At 40.3% G+C, this 24,949-nt stretch overlaps 1 protein-coding gene across 1 annotated transcript; it reads left to right on the forward strand.

Moving 5' to 3' along the window:
* The first annotated feature begins 7,620 nt into the window (after positions 1-7,620).
* LOC141096309 (beta-crystallin B2) lies at positions 7,621-23,677 on the forward strand. The gene is made up of 5 exons (XM_073582847.1): positions 7,621-7,690; positions 12,756-12,874; positions 15,447-15,579; positions 21,445-21,587; positions 23,350-23,677. The coding sequence occupies exons 1-5, from the start codon at positions 7,637-7,639 to the stop codon at positions 23,516-23,518; spliced, it is 618 nt and encodes a 205-aa protein (XP_073438948.1). The 5' UTR covers positions 7,621-7,636; the 3' UTR covers positions 23,519-23,677.
* Positions 23,678-24,949: the final 1,272 nt, after the last annotated feature.

A 24,949-nucleotide genomic window follows, 5' to 3' on the forward strand; every position in this document is an offset into this window, starting at 1 on the left:
CAACACAGTCAGTTGTAGCTCAGAAGTGCCGTCCACACGGAAAGAGACACTTGCTCCCGTGTCTCAGTGGGGTTCAGTAACGTCAGCTGATCCCCTGCTGTGTGGATGGCAAAGTCTCCTGCTGCCTACACAGTCGTACTACTACTGATTTTTAACCGTGCTCCAATTAGGCCTGTGGCTCCACTGTCTCTCGTATTTCCCCTGTCCTCCAACCCTGCCAGTTACAGCTCCGAAGTGGCGTCTGCACAATCCACACTTGTTCCTGTGTTACAGGTGTTCAGTCCGGTCAGTTAATCCCCTGATGTGTGTCCGGCAATGTCGCCTGCTCTGTCCACATTCCCATAACATTCCCCTGCCAGTTACAGCTCCGAAGTGGCGTCTGCACAATCCACACTTGTTCCTGTGTTACAGGTGTTCAGTCCGGTCAGTTAATCCCCTGATGTGTGTCCGGCAATGTCGCCTGCTCTGTCCACATTCCCATAACTAGTTATGGGAATGTGGACAGAGCAGGCGACATTGCCGGACACACATCAGGGGATTAACTGACCGGACTGAACACCTGTAACACAGGAACAAGTGTGGATTGTGCAGACGCCACTTCGGAGCTGTAACTGGCGGGGTTGGAGGACAGGGGAAATACGAATATCAGTGAAGCCTAAGGCCTAAGTGGAGCTTGGTTAAAATTAGTAGAAGTCTACAACCGATCTTAAAATTTCTTCAATGCAGCCTCAGCCTGCTCCGTGCTTGTCCCTGGGCTTCAACACAGCCAGTTGTTGCTCGGAAGTGCCGTCTTCACAGAGTAAAACACTAGCTCCTGTGTTTGTGGGGTTCAGTAACGTCAGCTGTTCCCCTGCTGTTTTGATGGCAATCTGTCCTGCTGCCTCCCAATTGACAGCACATCAGGCCTCAGCCTGCTAAGTGCTTGTCCCTGGGCTCCAACATCGCCAGTTGCTGCTCATAACTGACTTTGGCACGGGTACTCCCTCCTGCCATCTTGGTTCCAGCCCTGCCTGCTGTTTCCGGGAAGTGCCAATGTCAGTTTGCCACCCCAAGTTGCCATGTCGTGTTGCGGTTGGGTTAGCCGAGGCTAGGGTGCCAGCAGTTTAGGTGCTTCCTATGTGGACTGCGGGTTCTGGTAAGAAAGGCTTGTTCCGTAGTGCCAGTAGGACAAGCACCCCCTGTAGGACTGTGTGATTCGGTAACTGCGGCCAGCTTGCGGCATGCCAACTTTGCTTTTCAGGGGTAACTTCAGCTGCCCCTCCGGGTTCCAGCACCGTCAGCTGGTTCTCGTCAGAGCCTTTGGCCTAGGTGCCTCCATCTCGGTATCCGAGTTCCGGCAACGTCTGCTGGTCCTTGGTAGTGCTTTGTAGCACAGGTACCTCCTGCTTAGTAACCGGGTTCCAGCACCGTCAGCTGGTCCTCGGTTGTGCCATTGGCTCTTATTCCTTCTGCTGCCCCTCCGGGTGCCAGCACTGTCAGCTGGTCCTCGCTATTTCCATTTGCTCTTGCAGCTTATGCTACCCCTCCGGGTTCCAGCACCGTCAGCTGGTTCTCGTCAGAGCCTTTGGCCTAGGTGCCTCCATCTCGGTATCCGAGTTCCGGCAACGTCTGCTGGTCCTTGGTAGTGCTTTGTAGCACAGGTACCTCCTGCTTAGTAACCGGGTTCCAGCACCGTCAGCTGGTCCTCGGTTGTGCCATTGGCTCTTATTCCTTCTGCTGCCCCTCCGGGTGCCAGCACTGTCAGCTGGTCCTCGCTATTTCCATTTGCTCTTGCAGCTTATGCTACCCCTCCGGGTTCCAGCACCGTCAGCTGGTTCTCGTCAGAGCCTTTGGCCTAGGTGCCTCCATCTCGGTATCCGAGTTCCGGCAACGTCTGCTGGTCCTTGGTAGTGCTTTGTAGCACAGGTACCTCCTGCTTAGTAACCGGGTTCCAGCACCGTCAGCTGGTCCTCGGTTGTGCCATTGGCTCTTATTCCTTCTGCTGCCCCTCCGGGTGCCAGCACTGTCAGCTGGTCCTCGCTATTTCCATTTGCTCTTGCAGCTTATGCTACCCCTCCGGGTTCCAGCACCGTCATCTGGTTCTCGTCAGAGCCTTTGGCCTAGGTGCCTCCATCTCGGTATCCGAGTTCCGGCAACGTCTGCTGGTCCTTGGTAGTGCTTTGTAGCACAGGTACCTCCTGCTTAGTAACCGGGTTCCAGCACCGTCAGCTGGTCCTCGGTAGTGCCATTGGCTCTTGTTCCTTCTGCTGCCCCTCCGGGTGCCAGTACCGTCAGCTGGTTCAAGAGGACAAAGAACAGGAAGACAACCACCAAGATGCAGAACAACAAGAGAGAGAAGACAAAGAAGCATAAAAAAACAAAGCAGAAGAACATTAAGCATAAGACTAATACTCTGAGCAAATGATATTATCTTATTTATAAGCAGAAGAAGACTAAGCAGTGTATGGGGGTGAGTCCGTTCCTCCTCGTGGTGCCCCTGGAAAAGGCCTGCTGCTGCAGGCCAAACTGAACGCGGACAAATCCTGTTGTAAATCTTTTGTGACAGGCAGAACGGAAGGTGTAAACTTCTAACTTTTCTAGATAACAACTACAGGAATGCCTGACACAAACAAGAATATGATGAAGAAGAATAGGAAGAAGATGAAGAAGTTGAATATGTAGAATAATAATTGTTGAATAAGAAGAATATGAAGAATGTAAGAAAAGGAAGAAGAAGAAGAATGTAAAAAAAGGAAGTAGAAGAATTTAAAAAAGGAAGAAGAAGAATGTAAAAAAAGGAATAAGAAGAAGAATGTAAAAAAAGGAAGTAGAAGAATGTAAAAAAAGGAAGAAGAAGAAGAATGTAAAAAAAGGAATAATAATAAGAAGAAGGTAAAAAAAGGAAGAAGAATAAGAAAGAAGAAGAAAGAAGAAGAAGACATACATGTCTGGCAAAATATAAATGAGGCTAACATAGTCAATATCTTTGTAACTCCTAACGTCTTTAAAAAAAAAGTTTAATTCCTGCTATTCCATTTGATTGGGCTAAACCTCTATGGCTTTAATGTCTCCTCCACCTCCCACAATACATTCTACATTATTCTTAGTTGTTTTTCTTCATGTAGAATTAACCTACAAGGAAAGAAAGGGTTTTTTTTAATTCCGATATTTTGGCCCCATTGACTTGCATTGGTTCCCGGTATCGGAATCGGCGATACCGATACTTTTTTTTAAGATCGGCCGATCCATTCCGATCCGATATTTTCAAGTATCGGCTGGTATCGCTCAACTCTACTGGTGATATATTGTGTTGTACATCCAATTCAATGGAAGAAGCAGCGAAAATGATGCAGCTTGCAAGGTACTGAGCATTAAGAGTTTCCTCACGTAGTTAATGTGAGCGGGTACCTTTAAGGCTTTCACCGCTGTCATGATATCAATGAGGCTTCCCTCTGCTGTCAGGGGAGACATCTGACACCTCGCGTGCCCCGGCCGGAAGCAACGCTGAGGCCGCGGCGTGGTTGGCGGGGGCGGAGCGAGATGTGACGTCACACTGCTAGCGGGACGGGAGCACGAGGAGATCAACTACCAATGCGTTTCAAGGGAAACATTCCCTGTTGTGAGTTCATTTTTGCCTTCACCGTTGAGGTCTGATGAACTCCCTCCTCTGGTGAAGGAAGGTAGTGAGGCTGATTACCAAACACCTGGGCAGCTAGATGATGACTGGGTGGCTGGAATTGAGGACTGGATATAAGGCAGCTGACGCCCTTTTGCCTTGCTGGTGAGCCTGCTGGATTCTTGGAGACCAGTCTGATTCCTGCATCTCAAAGCTAAGTTTTTCTGCTCTGCTTTGTACACTTCAGTTTTGTTTTTGTTTTGCCTTCTTTTTTTGGGAGTTCTGCCATCCCCGGCCGGGGGTGAGCTGATTTCCATTTTTGTCTCTGATCTGTTGATCTTTTGCTCTGTCTTCAGAATATACCAGAGTGCTGATATAGTCTTTTGAAGCCTAGCGACTTCAGGGCCTGTTTTTCCTATCAGTCGGTTGGCACATTTTGGATAGGGTTTTTGCGGATGGCAGACAGCGGCTTTCCTATCCTGTCCTAGTTAGTTAGCTTGGGCCCCATCATTTGCTCAACCTATCTTTCTATCTGTGTTAGTGTTTTCATCTTGCTTCACCGTCATTATATGTTGGGGACTGCCTATTGCTTTGGGGTCTGCTCTGGGGCAGTTTAGTTTTTCCCCTTTCTGTCTTTAGGCTATGTAGTTCTCCGGCTGTGATCGAGGGGTCTAGGGCACCGTAGGAACCCCCCACGGCTACTGCTAGTTGTTGTGGATAGGTTCAGGGGTCTGCAATCTGATAGCTGCCAACCTCTCTGGTTTTTCTGGACTTAGCTAGTATTTTGTTTTTTCCTCCTTCGGTGACTCATCATAACAATTACCTTTTCATCAGAGGGAAGAGCCTCGGGCCCAGAGAAACCGGCCAGATTGCCTTCATCAATAGCCGCCCTGCAGGGGCCCCTTGGAGCCTCTGGAGCCACACCGGTTGAACTGGCAGTATGTCCGCCCATGAAAGGAGCATATCTATCAGTACAATTAGGCCAGTTTTCATGGCATGTGTGTTGTTAAGAAATAGCTTATGGTATCACTTCATACAGACTTATTCCCCAATGATTTTATTAGTAAAAGTATTATTGTGCCTGCATATATTTTGGGTATGCTCTGTCTCTTTTTTAAGTGGTTTTTTTTCAGTCATTACACTGTGTATTGTTATTAATATGCTCTTAATCTGAGAATGACAGTGATCCACTGAGACATTCTAATTTAGATTCCTGACCTGTGCTAGGTATAGGTTGTTATACAGGACAGGACCATTGGCTGTAAAAGCCCTGAAGCTGGCTGGCTCGCATAACTGTTCACATGAGATGTTCCAGGTCTTGGCATTGAGAAGGCTGATGCATGCAAAGTCCAAATCTCCCCACCAACAGACCAAACAATGCCAGCCCAGCCAAATGTGACAGCTAATGAAATAATTCTCCAACTCTGCTTCTTAAAACAATGCAGGCTGTGCATCAGCAGAGTTGGGTTTTCATCAGAGCAGTAATCCAGCATGATCGCTTTGCATCACGCTGGAACTATTTTGTAAATAGTCTTGGCACTATTCTCCTGCCCCCGTCCAGTATAAATGTAATCAGGAGCTGTAGGCCCTTTACTGGAACAAGCGGGTACAGGCATACGGGTAAGATCTACTGCATTCATGGGTTTAAACAACTGGGCTTCAAATGATAATTCCCACTCCCTTCTCAGGGCATTTTTGCATATTCTGACATATTCTGCCTAAGACAATCACTATGCAATGAAATTGAATACAACTGGTGGCTAAAAGGCTGATTAAAGCATCTTATGCCCATACAAGTATAAGATGAGACATAATGTACAAGGTGGATTATGTTCTCATAGTCAGGGAGCTGTGTTGTGACCTCCCTTGTGGCAGATGGGGATAGAAGAGTTATACAATAGTCAGTAAATCATTTGCTAAAGTTATGTTAATGAATATAAAAAATTAAAACTATTAATATTCAGTTTATAAGACGAACAGTTGTATGTGATAAATTATGATATTGTTATAAATAATAAAAATAGTAATAATTTGTATGTTAGGTTTAACTAACTGAAAATATCATGATGACCAATATGCAGACACACGCACACACGCATATACACATACGAACATACACACACACACATACACATAGGAGCATACACTCACACATGCACACATATACATACACAAACACACACATACATAAGCACACATACACATTCATAGACATACCGGCACACATGCACATATACATATGCGCATAGGCACATAGACACACAAATGCACATTCACACATACACACACACATGCTCATACACAAACACACATACTCACAAGCAAATACACATTCATAGACATGCCACACACATGCACATATTCATACGCACACAGACACATACCCACATTCACATATACATATTCACACATGCACATACACACACATACACAAACACACACATACGCATACACACTCATGCATACATAGACAGACAGACACACATGCACATATACATACACACATACACACACATGCACATACACATACACACACATGCACATACATAGACATACAAACATGCACGCACACACACATTTACACATACACACATGCACACACAGACATACAAACATGCACATATACAAATGCACATGCACACATGTACACACACACACACATTTTATAGAAATGCTTACTTATGGTAGCTGTGTAGAACATTGTGAGGACTTTTATCTTTCTCTTTTGCTTGGAGTGGTTTTAATGGTGTAGTAGTTTTGTTGTGAGCATTGAACACTAATCTTCCTATAGCATGGTACAGTATTTACAGTGTTGTAGTAGTAAATTAAATGTTTAAGACCATAATGGAGAATGACTACTCCTGTTTGGATGCAGTGACTGCAGCATGTACATGACAGTGAAGTGAGTAAAAGATCACTAATCAGTAACCTATGGAGCTAGATTAACTATAGATTGTCAGACCTACCTCTCCTTCCTCTGCAATGTGTTGGTTATTTTGTTGGCAAACCTTTATATTTTAAACAGACATAAGAGACACAATGTATTTACTTCTTATTAATATTGTGTGAGGTTCGGATTTTGTAATTAACTATGTTTACTAATAGCTAGTATGGACAAGTACATAGATGGAAAAGTTAACATGAGTATCACCCTTGTGTTATTTATTATGTTGCATTGTTTACAATCATTGACAATGAATTAACAATGTTGGCTATTATTTAAAAAGAGATCAAAATAAAGAGTGTATTGTAGAGACTTTATAGGGAAACTGCCAAAAGGTTTTTGCTCCTCCATCTGCGAGCAGCACAATATAGGTGCAGATACCTTGATTCCAGTGATGTATCACTTACTGAGCTGCTTTATGTCATTTTGATAAAATCTGATGGTCTGCTGATGCTCTACCAGTGCCCTGAATGCTGAGCTGTGTATAATCCTACCTACAAAAGAGATAGGGAGATTTCTGCTCATGTACATTGTACACAGAGACCTGCCAATCAGTGGTGGGGGCAGGGGTATACAGAGCTCATGAACATGGAGGGCTACCTGGCAGCAGGTTTACTAGTCCTCTAGTGATAATATCCTGCTGAAAAAACAGTGATTTTAGCAAAATTACACTAAGCAGCCCAGTAAATGACATATCACTGGAATCAGGGTCGGTCTCTGCCACTACGTTATGCTGCTCTTAGATGGGATAGCAACGACTTGATTACAAAATCCCTTTAAAAACCAAATATTGTTAGGTTTCTGGTTGCGGTTACAAGCCTCGTCTTCAGGCTATGATTTCAGTTTACAGCGGATATCTGACTCCCTTTAGGAATACATTTTTTAATGAAATCAGCTTTATCTTTAGAGTTTAAAGTATAGCCATAGCCAAGAGAATGGCAAGCTAGCCATTCATTATTACTACAAATAATCCATAACACACTGAGTAATCAGTGGTCTGTTTACTGGAGGTTTCCAGACTGTATTTATTTGTGATGAATATCACTAAACCTCCTCTCATTGTGTGTATCTTTCAGGAACAAAACACCAGCGTAAAAATGGCATCTGACCATCAGACTCCAGCCACTAAACAACAGCAACCTAACTTGAAGGTATGGGCAGGAAACCTATGTAGCTCTGCAAAAATACATTTCTTTGCTCTTACACGTTACAAGTTTCTTGCCTGTAACTACAGTAAGAGTCCACCATTGAAAGCTATGGTGTTTTGAATTAATTGCATAATGCGTAGACCTAAATGATACATTCTTGCTGCTTGCATACATCATTAGCGGGAATGTAGACGATTACTGGATAGCTTTAATTATTAACTTCAATAACACTGTGCAACACATTTCAGGGAAGCTCTTGTACCCTGAGAAAATGTTATTGTATCTTATAGATTTTGATATGCTGAACATGAATATGTGCTACAAAAGTCTGTATCACATATGGTTTTTAAGAAACAACAGTTTATAGTCTACATTATGATGTCCGAGACACTACATACATGTGCATCGATGTCAGTAGCAAAAGCAATTGTTCAAAAGTGTTTTGCAGATGACTTTCATTTATAATCTGTGTCAGATGCTTCTCGAATAAGATTCCAGCAATAGTCAGCCAGCATTGATGTACTCCACTTTCCCTGGTACCTTTTCTCCATCAGCGCAATGTCTTTGTGAAATATTTCACAGTGTTCATTACTAACGGCACCAAGATTGGCTGGAAAAAGTCCAAGTGAGAATGTAGAAAATGCATTTTTTAGTGACATATTGCATTTAATCAAATGATATGCTGTAGCATGTTGTCCACAAGTTGTTCAAAGTTCGGTGCCCTGCTGTTGCCCAGGAAGTTGAAGGTCACATCTTTAAAGGCTCTCCATGCCACTTGTTCAGCACCTTGCAAAAGACCATCAAAGCTACTGTCATTTATTATAGCTCTGATCTGTGGGCTAATAAAAATACCTTCTTTAATCTTTGCATCACTTATTCTTGCAAATTTCTGTCACAAGTAAGAAAAGGCTTCTGATTCTTTGTTCATTGCTTTGACAAAATTCTTCATAAGCCCAAGTTTAATATGCAAAGGAGAGAGAAATATCTTTTCTGGATCAACGAGAGTATTATGTTTAACATTCTTCTGTCCAGCAACCAGGTTTTCGCAGAGTGGCCAGTCCTTTCTGAAATAGTGCATTTCTCGCGCACGACTGTCCCACTCACAAAGAAAACAATACTTGGCATATCCAAGCTGCAGTCCAAGAAGAAGTGGATCAACTTTTAGATCACCACATATGTTCCAGTTATAATTTCTTTAATTAATGTGGGTCAACAGTTACAAGATTAACTGTAAGATTCCATTCTTGTAGCCTTGATCCCAATAATTCTACCTGCCTCTTTGACAATTTCAAATCTCTGACCAAGTCACTCAGATCAGCTTGACTGAACAGATGTGGATTAGATGTAGAAGGCTCAAAGTCTGGGTCTGCAGCAGTTTCATTTTCCACTGACATTGTTAGTTCGTCTTCATCATCCTCCACTGCCCATACTTTGGATGGCTTTTCAACACGAAGACTTTCATCGTGTGGCACTGGTCGCAAGGTACTGTCACACTTAGCGATGCACCAGCGATCCCGACCAGCGATATAACGCGGTCAGGATCGCTGGTGCATCGCTAAGTGGTCGCTAGTGAGCTGCTACACAGGCAGATCGCACCAGCGACATAGCAGCAGTTGGGGGTCGTTACTTACCTGTCAGACAAGACGATCCTGACGTCCTCCCGCCCATGTCCACGCGTCGCTCGTCGGCGCCACAGGAAGCCCAGCAGGAAGCTGATGACGAGAAATGGTCCAGGACGTTCTCGCGCGATCAGCGATAACCAGCGGGGGAGCGGTCGGAGGTAAGTATCAGACAAAAACCAGTGACGTTATAGCGATATTGCTAGCGATATCGCTTAGTGTGACATGCCCTTTATGACTGAAGGAAGATTAGGATATTCTATTGATTTCTTGTTATTTGCTGAATATCCTGTTACCTTTGTAAGGCGGAAGTAGCAATCTGTTACATGATCTCTCTTCTCTCTTCATATCATTGGGACAGCGAACGGCATTAAAGGTCGTGACTCGTGATCCATTCAGCCATGCTCTAAATATGTCAGTATTGCCTTTTGATTCCTACCCTGCCCAGGACATGTGGTATTCTCTGTACACGGTCAGCCGAACGATTCACTGCGCCTGGGCGGAATTCGCATAATAAGTGCTTGCATATGTGTAGATCAGTGATTTATGTTATTTCAGTGGAAAATTCAGAATATACTGTTTCAGAAAAGTTCATATATGAATTTTTAGAATTATAACAGATTATTATAATGTTTTGTATCATTTCTCAAAAACCTTACGTGATAGGAAAAATCTGAAGTCATTTCTGAAATCAGCATGAAAAAATCTATCAGGCACACTAAAAATTGTCCGCGGGACACAACCTTTGTAACACAGTGTAATTAAGCATTGTCCAGTTAGATCATTAGCTGCCTCTAGTGGTGACTGCTGGTATTCAATTTTTATAATTTCAAGGGTGGTCCACTACTATGACAACCTCTTCTCAATCTAAATGTTTGCCTCCATTAAAATAAAAGCATTTATACTCACCTTTGGTGCCAGCGCCATTCCAGCAGTGTTGACACTTGCATTCCTGGTGCTCATGTGAGGTTGTTATGTCACGTGAGCTCTGCACCCACTCAACGCCAGCTTCAGTGACCCTGCCTTAAGAATCGAATATCAACAGGAGGTCATGACTGCGGCTGCTCTCTCACTTCCTGTCGATGTTCAATTTACCCTAATCCAGGGTCAGTGAAGGCAGCGCTGATTGGTTGAAGGATTTGTATGATGTAACAACCTCACATGAACACCGGTAACGTGAGTGCTGACACCATTGGAACGGTGCCAGGAACGGAAGCGAGTTTAAGTGTTTTTGTTTTAACAAACGCAAACAATCAGATTGAACAATTGCAACACGGCAGCTTTGTGGCTCAGTGGTTAGCACTATTGCTTTGCAAAACTAAGGTCCTGGGTTCAAATCCCACCAAGGACAACATCTGGAAGGACTTTGTATGTTCTCGCCGTGTTTGCGTGGACTTCCTACAGGTTCTATGGTTTCCTTCTACACTCCAAAAGACATATAGGGATAGGGAATCTAGATTTTGATCCTCATTGGGGACAGCAATGATAACGTCTGTAAAGCGCTGCGGAATAAGATAGCACTATATAAGCAAAGTATAATAAATAAATAAATAAAATAAACTATCAACAATGTTCCCAGCTCTTAACAAAGGATCCAACACTGACAATAGAAGATGTTACAGATGACCCTGCTCGTCCTCCCATCACAATAACCTTAGCACAAACCCATTAGACACTTCAATACAAAATATAGTGACAGGACCTTTCCATTGTGGCTATCTACATGTATTGTTTCCTGAAACAGTAGGATTCTGAAAAAGCCTTAGTAGCTAGTGTCACTTTTAATACAGATTGTGTTATGTAAGAAAAACAACATTGCCAAAAATGTTTTAAAATACATTTAACACAATACCTTGATTTAAGTATTAGGTCATTTTTTGATGATAACTTTCCTTTAACTGTACATATATACTAGGGATCTTGAAAAAGATCTCTAACTGTTTGGAAAAAAGTATTGAGGAGAGGCATTTACTTTAAGCATACCCCAATAAAATAAAATGTTTAATAGCATGATGTCATAATATGATTCTTGGGACCCCCGGGTTAGAAAGGCTATTAATAATAATAATAATAATATTAATAATTTTATTTCTATAGCGCCAACATATTCCGCAGCACTTTAAATTTTAGAGGGGACATGTACATATAATAGACATTAAGCAATTACTACATGAACTAGTAATCTAAATGAAATATTGCAGTGGAGGCCATTCCGTAAAGGTTGAGCAAACTTATTACCATTTATGATACCTATTATGGTTTAATATTTCTTGTAGGCGGGATATAAGCTGTCAGACACCCTGTAAATGATTTGGATTATTTTCTCAGCATTGATAGGGAATTTAAATTGTGAGTCCCAATATGGACAGTGATGATGCTGTCTGTAAAGCTTTACAAAATATGATGGCACTGCGTAAATAAGTATAATTAATAAACTCTTAGAACATTTCTCTTCCCAATATGGAGCTGTTTTAAAGGAGAATAGTGAGACCTCAACTTACACCCACATCTTGGCAGGAGTCAATGGGATTGTTGAAAAAAAAAACAAAAACGTGCCCTAAGCCAAATATGTTTTCTGTACATAAATTCTTTTAGAAAGTCTTGTAGTGTTCTTTCACCCATTTTTGAAATGCAGAGGAAATTGAGAATTGTTCTTTTGCTATTCAGATTACTGATCTCTAGTGATGAGCAAGCCTGATCACATTTTTTTTTTCCAAGTATGCTCGTGTGCTAACCGAGTGTCTTCGGCATGCTTGAAAAATATGTTCAAGTCCCCGTGGCTGTATGTCTCGCGACTGTTAGACAGCATGTGTTGCAGCTGTCTAACAGCCAGAAACATGCAGACGTGGGGACTCAAACAAATTTTTTGAGCACGTTGAAGATACTCGGTTAGCACACGAGCATGCTTGGAAAACACCTTATCTGACCACGTTCACTCATCACTAATGTTCTCTCATCTAATACACGGTCAACTGAAGTCTATCAAACCATGAGCTGCCTCTACAGAGCAGCTGTCCATCCATTCCAGAGCCAGAACTCTTTGAATGCTCATATTCCTGAAAAGGGCACATGGACAGGGAATGTTTTTAGGGGGGAACCCACTTTGAGAATGCATGCCTAATCATCCCTTTTCAGAATGTGTGCTCCAATTTATACAGATGTAGGAATATCGAAATTTGTACAGTACCTTTAAATTAACAAATAGCCCAAAATAATTAAAAAAATGTATATTGTATCCTGTGTAGTTATCTCAGCTGACAATTTTACATTTTGTATGATTCAAGAATATTTTACAGTATAGTCCGAAAAATATGATGGTCTATCAAATGTGACGCGCGATTGAAATCCAAAATACAAGATTTATTTTGCATTATTTTAGTTCTTGTGTGGCATATATCAGGAAAATAAGAACATTCACATTGTTTTGTATTCTCACTTCTAATTTACAGATTGTTATCTTTGAGCAAGAAAACTTCCAAGGTCGCTGTCATGAACTCAGTGGACCCTGTACCAATCTAAAAGAGGCTGGCATGGACAAAGTTGGCTCAATCCTCGTGCACTCTGGACCGTATGTATCTAAATATAATTCAGTAAGCGGAACATCTTATTGTGAATATAAATCTTGAACAACACAACGTTCTCAAAGTATTTTTTAAAGGGTTATTCCCTGAATAGCAAGTTACTCCCTTTAGGAGATTGAATAATTTGCTGATCACTGGGGGTCAGACTATAACTTTTAATACATATGCTATTTAGGGGACTTCGGTGCACCCTTGGCATGGCCAAAAGTTTGGTGCACCATAATGCCTTTTCATTTGCATATGTGGGCCCTTCCCCCACTTCTGATTGACATTGCTTGCTTCCCAGAGTGAGAACTGCTGGTGTGTGTATGCATGCGAATGTCCTGTTCCCGGCTGGATGTGCGCACATTGGCGGGTGAGTTCTCTTTGTTTTGATTCTGCTGATGCCGCTTGGAAGTGTAGCGAGTGGATTCAAAGAACTCCTTTCTGAAGCCACTCTACAACAGCATTCAGACACTGCTCGCTGTGGGAAGCAAGCTCTGTCAATTGTAAGTGGGGGAAGGCCCACAATATGCAAATTAGGAGGCGCACCAAACTTTTGGCCACACCAAGGGTACATCTAAGCATCCTCATTTTAATACACGTTAAACGTTATTTTCTCAGGCACTGTACCAGTAAAAGTTACAGTGCTAGTATGGTTGTTATAGTAGCTAAGTCCCCTACAACACTGTATAAGCCATTTTAAAGCCATTTTGGGGTTAGCAGGCTCCCTTCAAAGGACAACCTGAAATTTACTAGGAGAATATTTAATCCAAGGGGTATGGTTTAAGACCTGAGAATGATCCTATATTCAAGTATGTGGATTTCAAGATTTTTATTGTATGATGTTATTTCAGGACATGCATTTTAAAAAAATCATGTTTTGGAAAGCAGAAAAAAGTAGTGTAAAAAATTAATTAACCATATGGACATAATGGATATAAATGAATAGTTAAACAGAAAGCATTGGTTAGATATCCATAAATATGATACATAATGCATCTAGTTTTTGGACTAATGAAATGATTTAGGCCCTCAGGCCAACCAGGTGCAAGACAAGCGTATGTGTGCATCACACTGAATTAGGTCACTTGTGTGTATATTATTATCATCCAGAGAGAAATTCTTTTGATGTTATCAGCTTATAGTAGATTATTTATGCGCAGTATATAAGCAGTAAGCATGTGTGACGTCACTTATTGGTTTAGTACCTCATACTAATTGCAACGTTGGTCTTTGGAATATTTACAGCACACTGTATTTAAAATCATTTTCAATGCTTAACAACCCCCTATTAAAATAGTAGTTTTCATAAACAATAATTAGATGAATAATAATAATAAATGTAATTGCTATATGATATAATGTTAATTAAAAGGGTTTTCCAAGAATGTAATAAAATGGCCACCATCATGTAAGTCAAACGTCAGCCCATCCTAGTCTCTTATCAGGACAGGCTGCAGTCTGAAGAAACACAGCTCCCAAGACCTGTGTCTCAACTGACAGAAGAGCTGGATCATAAGCTCCTATACCAGCAAGCTTTTGCAAAAGGGCTGTGACAGGAGAAGAAATAAATCTTGTCTTCAGCTGACTGCACATAGAGGACTAAGGCTAAAGAAAAAACTCCATTGTTTTCAGTCTGCCAAGTAGGATTTACTTCTTCTCCTTATACAGCCATTCCCTAGCAGATCACTAGCATGTGCATTTACAATACAGCTCCTCTGACTCTGAGATACCCATCTCAGGAGCAGTGTTTCTTCAGACTGAAGTGTATCCTGACAGGAGACTAGTACAGGCTGCCATTTGAATTATGTGATGGGGGTCATTTTGTTACATTCTTGAAGAACCTCTTTAAAGGTAGATGCAATTCTGAGAATGTTAAATAGAGGAATCATTCACCATCACATGCTATCTGTTAGGCATAATAAAGATCATCAGGTTTTTTTGCAGTGTATTTTTTATATACTAAATCTGTATTTTTACTGTCACATTCTGTAATTTTCAAGCATAATAGCTTGTCACTACAGAGTGGGGTTCTGGTTGGCTGGATTAGATCCTTGAACACATACAGTAGGTTTCTGGTTGGCTAATTTCTCTAGTCATATTACAAGACTTGTTAAAGGATTAATTTACAGAGTAGCAACCTCCAATAGTTAGCACTAGAAGTTTTCTTCATTCTAGAGAACTTTTCTTCATGAAGAATTACCTGTAAGACTTCATACTTCAGCCTGATCTTTTTTAGAACCAGTTTAGCCAAAACCTATAAAAGACGCAAACGTACACACAGTGAATATTTCATAGAATTTTAGAATATGTCATAGGAAATATTTTCATGTGTTTTTATGAATTGTACCCAAAAATCTATAAATACAAACACTTTTTTGGAACAGCTATGTATAGGTGGGGCCACTATTTTATCAGGAATCTACTTGTTTGTCACTCGGTGGGATTTGATCTTCTTTAATGCCTGTTACAAATGGTTGGAACAAGAAGTTATTTGCACATATGCTCTTCTTGATGTCTTGCAACATTTTAAGTAGTGTTAATTTTCTAAGGGTATTATTTTCATTTATTTCATAGCTGGGTAGGATATGAACAACTAAACTGTAAGGGAGAACAATTTGTCTTCGAGAAGGGAGAATACCCCCGTTGGGACTCCTGGACAAATAGCCGAAGAAGTGACAGCATCTCTTCCATGAGACCAATCAAAGTGGTAAGAAAGAGAATAGGCTTGAAAATGTAGCTAAATGTTGTATTTCTACTTAATATTGTGTTCTTGAAGGATTTATCTATTAAGGTTTTTTTGTTTGTTTTTTAACAATTATTAAGTTCTAACTGCATAAAGTTTGATCTGATGTAATAATCATTCCCAACTTTACCACTGAGATGATGTCCACATTAGCTCAGATAGAAAAACTATTTCTGCTATAAGCAGGTAACACTAAAGCCTAGTTCAGAGAAGAGTTTTATGGATTGGTGTTTCACAGATATCTAATATGTTGCTCATTAAATGTCTTTGTGTCTATACTTTTTACCTCAATTGCAACAGAAATAAACAACTGTGCAATGTCCCATTGCGTGGAGACTACTACTTTGGATCACTATGGTAGTACATGCACCATTACATGGGTCAGAACACAAGGCTTACTGCAGTCCACAAAGTACTTATGTTTTTATTCTTATAAAAATATAAAATGTAGAGACTAAGAAGTAAAAAAAATTAACCACTGTTATATTGTTTATTTCATGCATCTATAGTACATATGAAAAATGGCAATATATCTTTTCAGAGAAATCTGCTTCTTTCCAGGACTGATCTCACATTTCAAGGGTAAAAGCTGCAAAATTTGTATTCAATGAAAACAGAGTTTCCCTTTACTGAGATTAGAGATGGAAGTTGCTACATAAGATACTATGTAGACCGGAGGAGGAAGAAGGAGGATTTAGAGGTTGACAGACATTCTGCTGCAAGTTCTCTTGAAATGACAGATGCACATTAAGTCTATGGTAAAAAAAAGTTAAAGTGAAAAAACAACTTAACTTTAACTTTTTAAACTTTTTTTTTTATTTCAGGAGAACTTCTGCAGAACGTCTGTGTCTGCCTCTAACTCATCCTTCTTCTTTCTCTCTCAACAGAATATATAAAAAACAACTCTCATCTCCTATCTAAGTAATGTGAAAATCTGTCTTCACTGAATATAGATCTTACCAATGAGTTAAGACTGAATGATCAATCCACTAGGGTAAAGAAGCATATTATTGATAAGATATATGATATATTTGCTTATTTTTATTTGTACTATTTGTAAGCTTGCGAGCAGGGCCCTCATTCCTCTTGGTATCTGTTTTGATCTATGCATTTATTGTTATGCTGTAATGTCTATCATCTGTACAAGTCCCCTCGAAAATGTTAAGTGCTATGGAATATGTTTGTGCTACAGAAATAAAATTATTATTATTATTATTAATAAAGGACCATCAAGAAACTGAAAGCAGATTTATAATAGTTATGTTGTAGATTTTATGAAGATTGTTTTTTGAAATGTCTACTGGTGTCCAGTGTTTCATTGTACACATACATTTCTTTAAGACGTTCTTCATTTCGAGCTCTATAAATCCATTTGTATTTATGTATTGTCTGGTTAATGTGCTAAAGGTTTATATGGTAGTTTATTATTGCTTGTAATGGTGTGTCCGAGGGTAGAAACAATGCTTCTATTGCTTGTCCTGAATATAGCTTTGTTTTTCATTCATCAGCTAAGTTTCACACCAAACAATAGAACAAGAGCACAATTATCCAGTCCCTCCAATTGCGGTTTGTTATGGCTGAAGTGACCAGTGTGTTAATGGAACCAATATGATGTGCTGACTGATGACTTTGTGGCAATGTGACAGTAGACTTGTCTCCTAGAGTGGACATGTCATAAGCCCGTGATTCCCAACTTCACAACTACAGGGAAAGCATTAAAAGTATTTCCGTTCCAAGAGAACCCCAATACATAAAGAATCTTGGTATAGGGTTAGCTAAAGCATATTACATATTGTCGGTCCTACAATTCACTTGATGTCTATGACATCAAGTGATTAAAAACTGACTATCTGAATCCTTCTAAGCTCTATGTAGAAACAGGAGGTCAATTTTCCCTGCATTATGAGTCATTGCAAAAGTATATGGCAGGGGGGAGAGGGAGCAGCTTGGTCAGGAGCTGAAGAGTAGAATGATTAATACAGGGACAAGAGACTTCCTGTTTCTACATAGAGCAGAGAAAAGAGAAGAATTAGCTGTGTAAAAAGGAAAATGAGCAATTGTAAGTAGACAGTGCTATATAGTATGATGACTACAATATATTAGGAGCATAAAAACTTTGATGGGAGGAGGAGTGCTTCTTTAACTGCCCTGTAAAGGGAATTCAAATCAGTTTGCCTCCCCACTGTAAAATTGACAGTTATGTAGTCACTATACTCCTCTGTCAGAAAGCTAAAGGGGTTGCGTGACTTGAAACAAAAATTTCTGAAAGAACGGATAGGTTAAATATAATAGAAGAATTTATACTCACCCGTTATAAACCCTGTATCACCAGCACTAGCCCCTCCGGTGCTCAGTAGAACAGAAAGTGATAACATCCCATTCTACGATAACCTGAGGGCTGTGATTTTTCTATAGTGGTCACGTGACTGGATCATGGTATCATCAGAGGCTCATATAATGTTGAGTGCTGTGATTTTTCTACTATGGTCATGTGACTTGGTCAGGGTATCATCGGAGGCTTATATAATGTTGAGGGCTGTGATTTTTCTACAGTGGTCATGTGACTGGATCAGGGTATCATCAGAGGCTCTTATAATGTTGAGAGCTGTGATTTTTCTACTGTGATCATGTTACTGGATCAGGTATCATCAGAAGCTGATATAATGATGTCCCCTTTCAGCTACCTGACCACTGCAGGTGATCACTGGTCTCAGAGGTTTGTGACAAAATGATATCATTTTTTTTTTTTTAAGAAAAACTTTGACAACCTCTTTAGGTTTCAATCACAGGAGTAGAGAGAGTATAATAGTATAGGGTAATGAAAAAGAAAATTATCTTGCACTGTCAAGTGCAGTGACTGGCAAATTGTATTTGTTCCACTCTGACAAACACATTTGTATGGAAACTGCTGTGGCTAGAACATTTGCATAGGCAGATATCCATTTTATTGGTTCTTTTAGTAGCAGTAATTACTCTGTGGACACAGCTCTTGGCATAGCACTATGAATAATTGTTATGTTGACATTACTATAGTGCTCGCACTTATACTTGGCCTCTACGTCTTCATGGTACCACACTAAGGAATATCAGGAGGTGGCACAAATGTGCAGATAGTAAGTGGCCCTACTGTGGGGACAGTATTATGCTGTAGGCACCACCATTTTAGCAATACAGCATTATATATGTCACTTCATTTGGTCGGACTAATGAGAATATAACTGGGTTGGTTTTGCATGATCAAGATAATTAGTGAAGGAGACTGTGATGTGGCATGCATCCTTATAATCTGCTGTGGCATATATAGGTGCTTCTCACAAATTTAGAATATCATCAGAAAGTAAATTTATTTCAGTTCTTCAATACAAAAAGTGAAACTCATATATTATATAGAGTGATTACAAACATAGTGATCTATTTCAAGTGTTTATTTCTGTAAATGCTGTTGATTATGGCTTACAGCCAATGAAAACCCAAACCTCATTATCTTAGTAAATTAGAATAACTAACAAAAAACACCTGCAAAGGCTTCCTAAGCATTTGAATAGGTCCCTTAATCTGCAACCGGGATAACCGCAGCCTTGAAAGGATTGTTAAGAAAAGGCCATTCAAAAATTTGGGGTAGATTCGCATGTGGTGGACTGTTGCTGGAGTCATTGCTTCAAGAGCCACCACACACTGATGTATCCAGGACATGGGCTACAAGTGTCACATTTTTTGTTTCAAGCCACTCATGACCAATGGACAGCATCAGAAGAGTCTTACCTGAGCCAAGGAGAAAATGAACTGGACTGTTGCTCAGTGGTCCAAGGTGTTGTTTTCAGATCAAAGTAAATGTTGCATTTGGAATGTTCATTTGGAAATCAAGGTCCCTGAGTCTGGAGGAAGAGTGGAGAGGCACACAATCCAAGCTGCTTGAGGTCTGGTGTGAAGTTTCCACAATCAATGATGGTTTGGGGAGCCATGTCATCTGCTGGTGCAGGTACACTGTGTTTTATCAAGACCAAAGTCAGTTCAGCCATGTACCAGGAAATTTTAAAGCACTTCATGCTTCCCTCTGCCAACAAGCTTTTTGGAGATGGAAATTTAATTCATTCTCCAGCAGGACTTGGCACCTGTCAACACTGCCAAAAGTGCCAACATCTGGTTTAAAAGCAACAGTATCACTGTGCTTGATTGGCCAGCACACTCATCTGACCTTAACCCCATAGAGAATCTATGGGGTATTGTCAAGAGAAAGATGAGAGAATTTAGCCCCAACAATGCAGATGAGTTGAAGGCTGTTATCAAAGCAAGCTTGGCTTCCATAACACCTCAGCAGTGCCACAGGCTGATCGCCTCCATGCCACACCACATTGATGTAGTAGTAATTGATGCAAAAGGAGCCCCGACCAAGTATTGAGTGCATTTACTGATCATACATTTCAGTAGGCCACCATTTCGGATTTTAAAATCATTTTTCAAGCTGGTGTTATAAAGTACTCTAATCTACTGAGATAATGACTTTTTGGTTTTGATTGGCTGTAAGCCATAATCATCAACATTAACAGAAATAAACACTTGAAATAGATCACTCTGTTTGCAATGACTCTATATAATATATGACTTTCACTTTTTGGATTAAAGACCTGAAATAAATTAGCTTTCACTGGTCAAAAATTGATGGTAAAAACTAAACTGACATACGGTACTTACGAGAAACTGCTGAAAATCTGATCCAAAATGCTTCTGAAAAATGTAAGTGAAAAAAACAGGCTTCTGATTGAGGTCTAAGGGACCTTTTTCTCTCTTGATGCATTAGACCAAATGAGTCAAGTGTTTTGCATACAGAGCATATCTTTATGATATTTTTATAATTTAATTTAAAGAGGACCTTTCACTGGATTTTTTCATTTAAACTAAGTACCACCATTTATTGGTGCTTCTCCCCTGGTTATAGAACAGTTTTTCTTTTTCTATTGTGGCATTCCATTCCAAAGTTATGCCTCTGGTAAAAATGGTGCAAATTTTCCCTTTATACCAACTTTGCGCAACACAGAACTTCTCTGTACAAATCGGCTTTTTCACCTTGGATGCTGGCCAATCAAAATATGGCCACACCCACAAATAAGTTCTGTGGTAAATGTCCAGTTAGTTTAAGGAAAATTTGCATATTACCAGGTAGGGGCATACCTTTGGAATAGAGGGGTGCATGACGATCAGGTGCACAAACTGTATCTTCCCATTACTTGTAAGAAGGTGGTGGCTGACTTCAGGGGTACTGTGCCTATGGAGTGGTCTGGTGAGCAGCTGCAGGATCTATGTTTGATCACGTGTAGACAATAACTGTGAGGACAGGGACTGGGTCCAAGAAGCTATATCCATGTGAAGACCTAAGTTAAACAGCAAGAGAGATTTTAGCAGACACGTGGTGGAGAGAGATCAGTGTGAGACAGTGTGAAGTAAGACACTATTGGTGTGGTCCTGTGAGAGGAAGCGGGGACTGGCTGAAATTATTACAAATATTGCATCAGTTTAGTTTGTCCTCAATGTTTAAGAAAAAGCCATTTTATGAGTGCTGAAGCAATTAAGCATAATGTGCCTTTTAAAGTGACAGCAACAAAAATGCTATGTGTATTACTGTATCTGCATCTGTATACAGAAAAGTGTCTTAATTTATGGGGAACCAGTGGTCAACCCTAGCCACCAATGCACTTTGTTTCAGTGAAACAAAACATTTCCCCTTATTTCTTTCTTTAATTTGTTGTAATCTTTTTGATGTTCCAAAAACTTCTTTTTTTTTTCCCGGCTCAACGCAAGCATAGATTGATAGTTATAAATTTCAATTTCTAGGATAGCCAGGAACACAAGATTGTTCTATATGAAAACCCAAACTTCACTGGGAAGAAAATTGAGATCATTGATGATGATGTCCCAAGCTTTCATGCTCATGGCTACCAGGAAAAAGTGTCTTCTGTGAGAGTACAAAGTGGAACGTAAGTTACCCATGCTCAGCCTTGTAGTAAACTCAGAGTAACCTAGTTTCATTTTCTTTTTTTTTTATGAAGATGAATTAGATTAGAAAGGAAATGTACGGTCTTCCTACCGCTGTTTAAATCCAGTTGTGCAACATATATCATACATTTGGCCTCTAGGGAACATCTGAACATCACAGATAAGTCGTTAGCATAGGGTACTGCAGAAGATCAAACACAACATACTTGCAATGTGTTCCATTGAAATAATGCTTGGGATAAAAAAAAATGTATCAAGGTCGTATTTTAAAGTTTTAGAATGAACTGTCAAAGTATTCTTTTACCAAGTCAGTGGAAAACTTGCAGTATTTGCAGAAATGAATGTCACAATCCACAACCCATTTTAGAGGGATTATCTAATTTGATTTTTTAATATATTGGATGCAATTTATTTTGTGAATTTAAATGTATATATCTGAGAATTACTTATGTAGACAGATGGGAAAATAGTGGAAAAGTTGTTTTGAAGGTGGCATTATGATGGAGAAATGGCATGGCATATCAGGAATAGTAAATGTGAATAAAAAATTATTGCACAGGACCATGAGTTACATTGCTCTATATACAGAAATAGGTTTTAGCAACCCTCTCCTACCATCAAAGCTGATGTCACAGATTTTCCCCTGATGGTGGAGAAAGGAAGTGGTGGCAGGTGCAGTGCATGCTTTGCTCCTTTTATTGTACCTCTATGGTTGCCATGCAATTCTAGGGAGTGTACTATTTCCTCCACTACTTTCCTACAGTAGCACCCACTTGGAATGAGAAACAATGAGCAATGAGCTGTGGAGACATTGACTTCCTTCAGGAGCGAAGCTAGCTCTACAGGCTGTAGCTACAACTCCATAGGCAGCCAACAGAATACACAATGTGACCGCACAGGTCAAAGAACCCTAAGATAGTGTTGATCCAACATTGCTGCCTGAATGTCACTCGTGTTCCCCTCATCTATATTTATTAACCTAAAAATATGACTACACACTACAAATATCGGACAAAAGAATGTTTACTAATCAAATGATAATAGTTTACATAATGTACAGATAATTAAAAATATGATAAAAAGTGGTGAATTACATCAATGATAACTGAGAAGGTCTCGGATTAGTTTCACTCCCATAGATAAGCTAATCCTATAGGTAAATACATACATAACTCTTAGAATATAATAAGTATATTATGCTGAGAAAGAACATATATTGAATATAAATAGCAGAATCTGTGATTATTACATAATTAATAAATAATAAAAAGAATAATCACTGCATAATTAATCTATAGTACTGATGCCAAGTGCAAGGGACTTAGAAAGACAATTGGGTCCAATGCCCTATAATAGTAAACGATAAAGTGCATAATGACTTTTTAGGATACAAAATATCAGCTGATAAGCAGACAATGCACCTAATAGGTCAAACATTATTTAAAAGTAATAGTGAGGGGAAATACCAACCCAAACCCTGACACCTCCACACCCAACACGTGTTTCTCCCCCTCATCTTTCAGTTACAGTATACTGTCTTCAAACTGTACTCATCCAGCATTCCTTGATTTTTAAGAGAACGTACCTCTAAGGAGACAGTATCACTTCATCCTTGTGTTAAGGGCTAAGAAGAGCAAGGCCTTTTGAGACTGCAGAATGTTGGGTACCAGTTGCAAAATGAACTGATATGATTCTTATTTTCTTGGTACTGTAACTTCTAATATGTTAAACATGTCTTTACAGGTGGGTTGGATATCAATACCCAGGTTACAGAGGTTACCAGTACCTGTTTGAGAAGGGGGATTATAAGGACAGCTCAGATTTTGGCGCCCAACACCCCCAGATCCAGTCTGTGAGGCGCATCCGTGATATGCAGTGGCACCAAAGGGGAGCCTTCCACCCTACCAGTTAGGAGAAAACCTTCTGCCAGCTAGTGCCACTGACAAGAAAGAGATACCGAAAGGCTTTTACGTGATCTGCTGCTGTTTTTCCCATGGCATGGTTAACTCACCTGCCACTGTGTGACTAAACCTGCTGAAGCAATTTAATAAAAGCTTTGAGTTCCAAACTCCTGCTGACTCCATGTTTTGTACTTTATTCATGTAGCAATAATGCACCAGTGAGAACATCTGATCTACTGGATTACTGGAAATCACATTGGCAGTAATCAGTATTTAAAGTGTTGAATTCTATATTTAAAGCTTTATAACTATAGGATTTTATGGTTGTCATGAAAAGGGGACATTTGGCCGGCACATGGCCATCAAATGCTCAGGGGGGCTTATCTTTGTTATCCCACCGCTGACAACAATGTGATGGAAAACAGCAAAAAAGACTATTGACCTATCAATTTACCGCAGGGGCTTATTTTAGTTATCCCACTGCTCTGCCAACAATATGTCATGAACTGCAGGGATTTATGTATATCCCACTTTCTGGTTCCACTTTGGAACTTGCAGCTCTCCGGCGCCCCCCCTTACCCTCAAGTCAGTCAGGGAACTGCACCTTGGATATTTATTTGGTTGCTGGATGAGCCGCGCCACTGTGGACTGGCTATCAGGTAAACTGCAGCGAGGGAATTATAAATGGTCCGGCCGCAGCCAAACAATAGCTTATAAAACACTGCCAGCTTACCCACCTAACCCAGAACACACTTCGTTGCCACCAGCTCCGATTTCTCTATTAATTTCTAAATTAAAAAAAGGGGGTCTGAAGCCAACCAAAATTAGTAGCGTAATTAACTTTAGGCACTTGTAAATTCATTATAGAGCATGGATAAGATGAAACTAATAATTTTATGTTTTACTCCAAAAAGGTAGGCAGTGTTTACAGAAGGTATAAAAAGATTTTACAATATGAGACAATTAAAGTATGTACAAGGCAATTACAAAAAATCAGGGATTAACGGAAAGAAACACTCACATGTTGCTTAGATCATCTCAGGTAGACCAGGCTGGTGGGAGGAGCCAAACATCGCAATGCATTCAGAGTGACTCTGCATCTGTTTCCCCAAGCAGACTGAGACTGCAGACTGAGTGACAGTAACTTATAGTTCTGGGTCATGACATCAGTAAAGGTGCTGAGTTACTGGTGTCGTCCCCTTTTCTCTGAGTTGCAATTTTGGCTCTGAAAGCTTCTTGGCTACATAGCTGGGCTGGAAAACCTAGCAGAATAACGCCAGAACCATCACTCATCTTGTCTTGAAATTAGCTTTCTATTGACTCTAAACACGGACTGTCTATTCACCTTGGTTCAGGAGAAATCCATTTCTCGAAGTATGCTGGTGCTGGAGTGTGGAAAAACCCAGGCTAAGAAGCTCCGTCAAAGCATGTCCCAGATATGT

The sequence above is a fragment of the Dendrobates tinctorius genome, unplaced genomic scaffold, assembly GCF_039654945.1.
Source record: "Dendrobates tinctorius isolate UK_male_01 unplaced genomic scaffold, ASM3965494v1 ptg000073l, whole genome shotgun sequence".
NCBI classification, from domain to species: domain Eukaryota; kingdom Metazoa; phylum Chordata; class Amphibia; order Anura; family Dendrobatidae; genus Dendrobates; species Dendrobates tinctorius.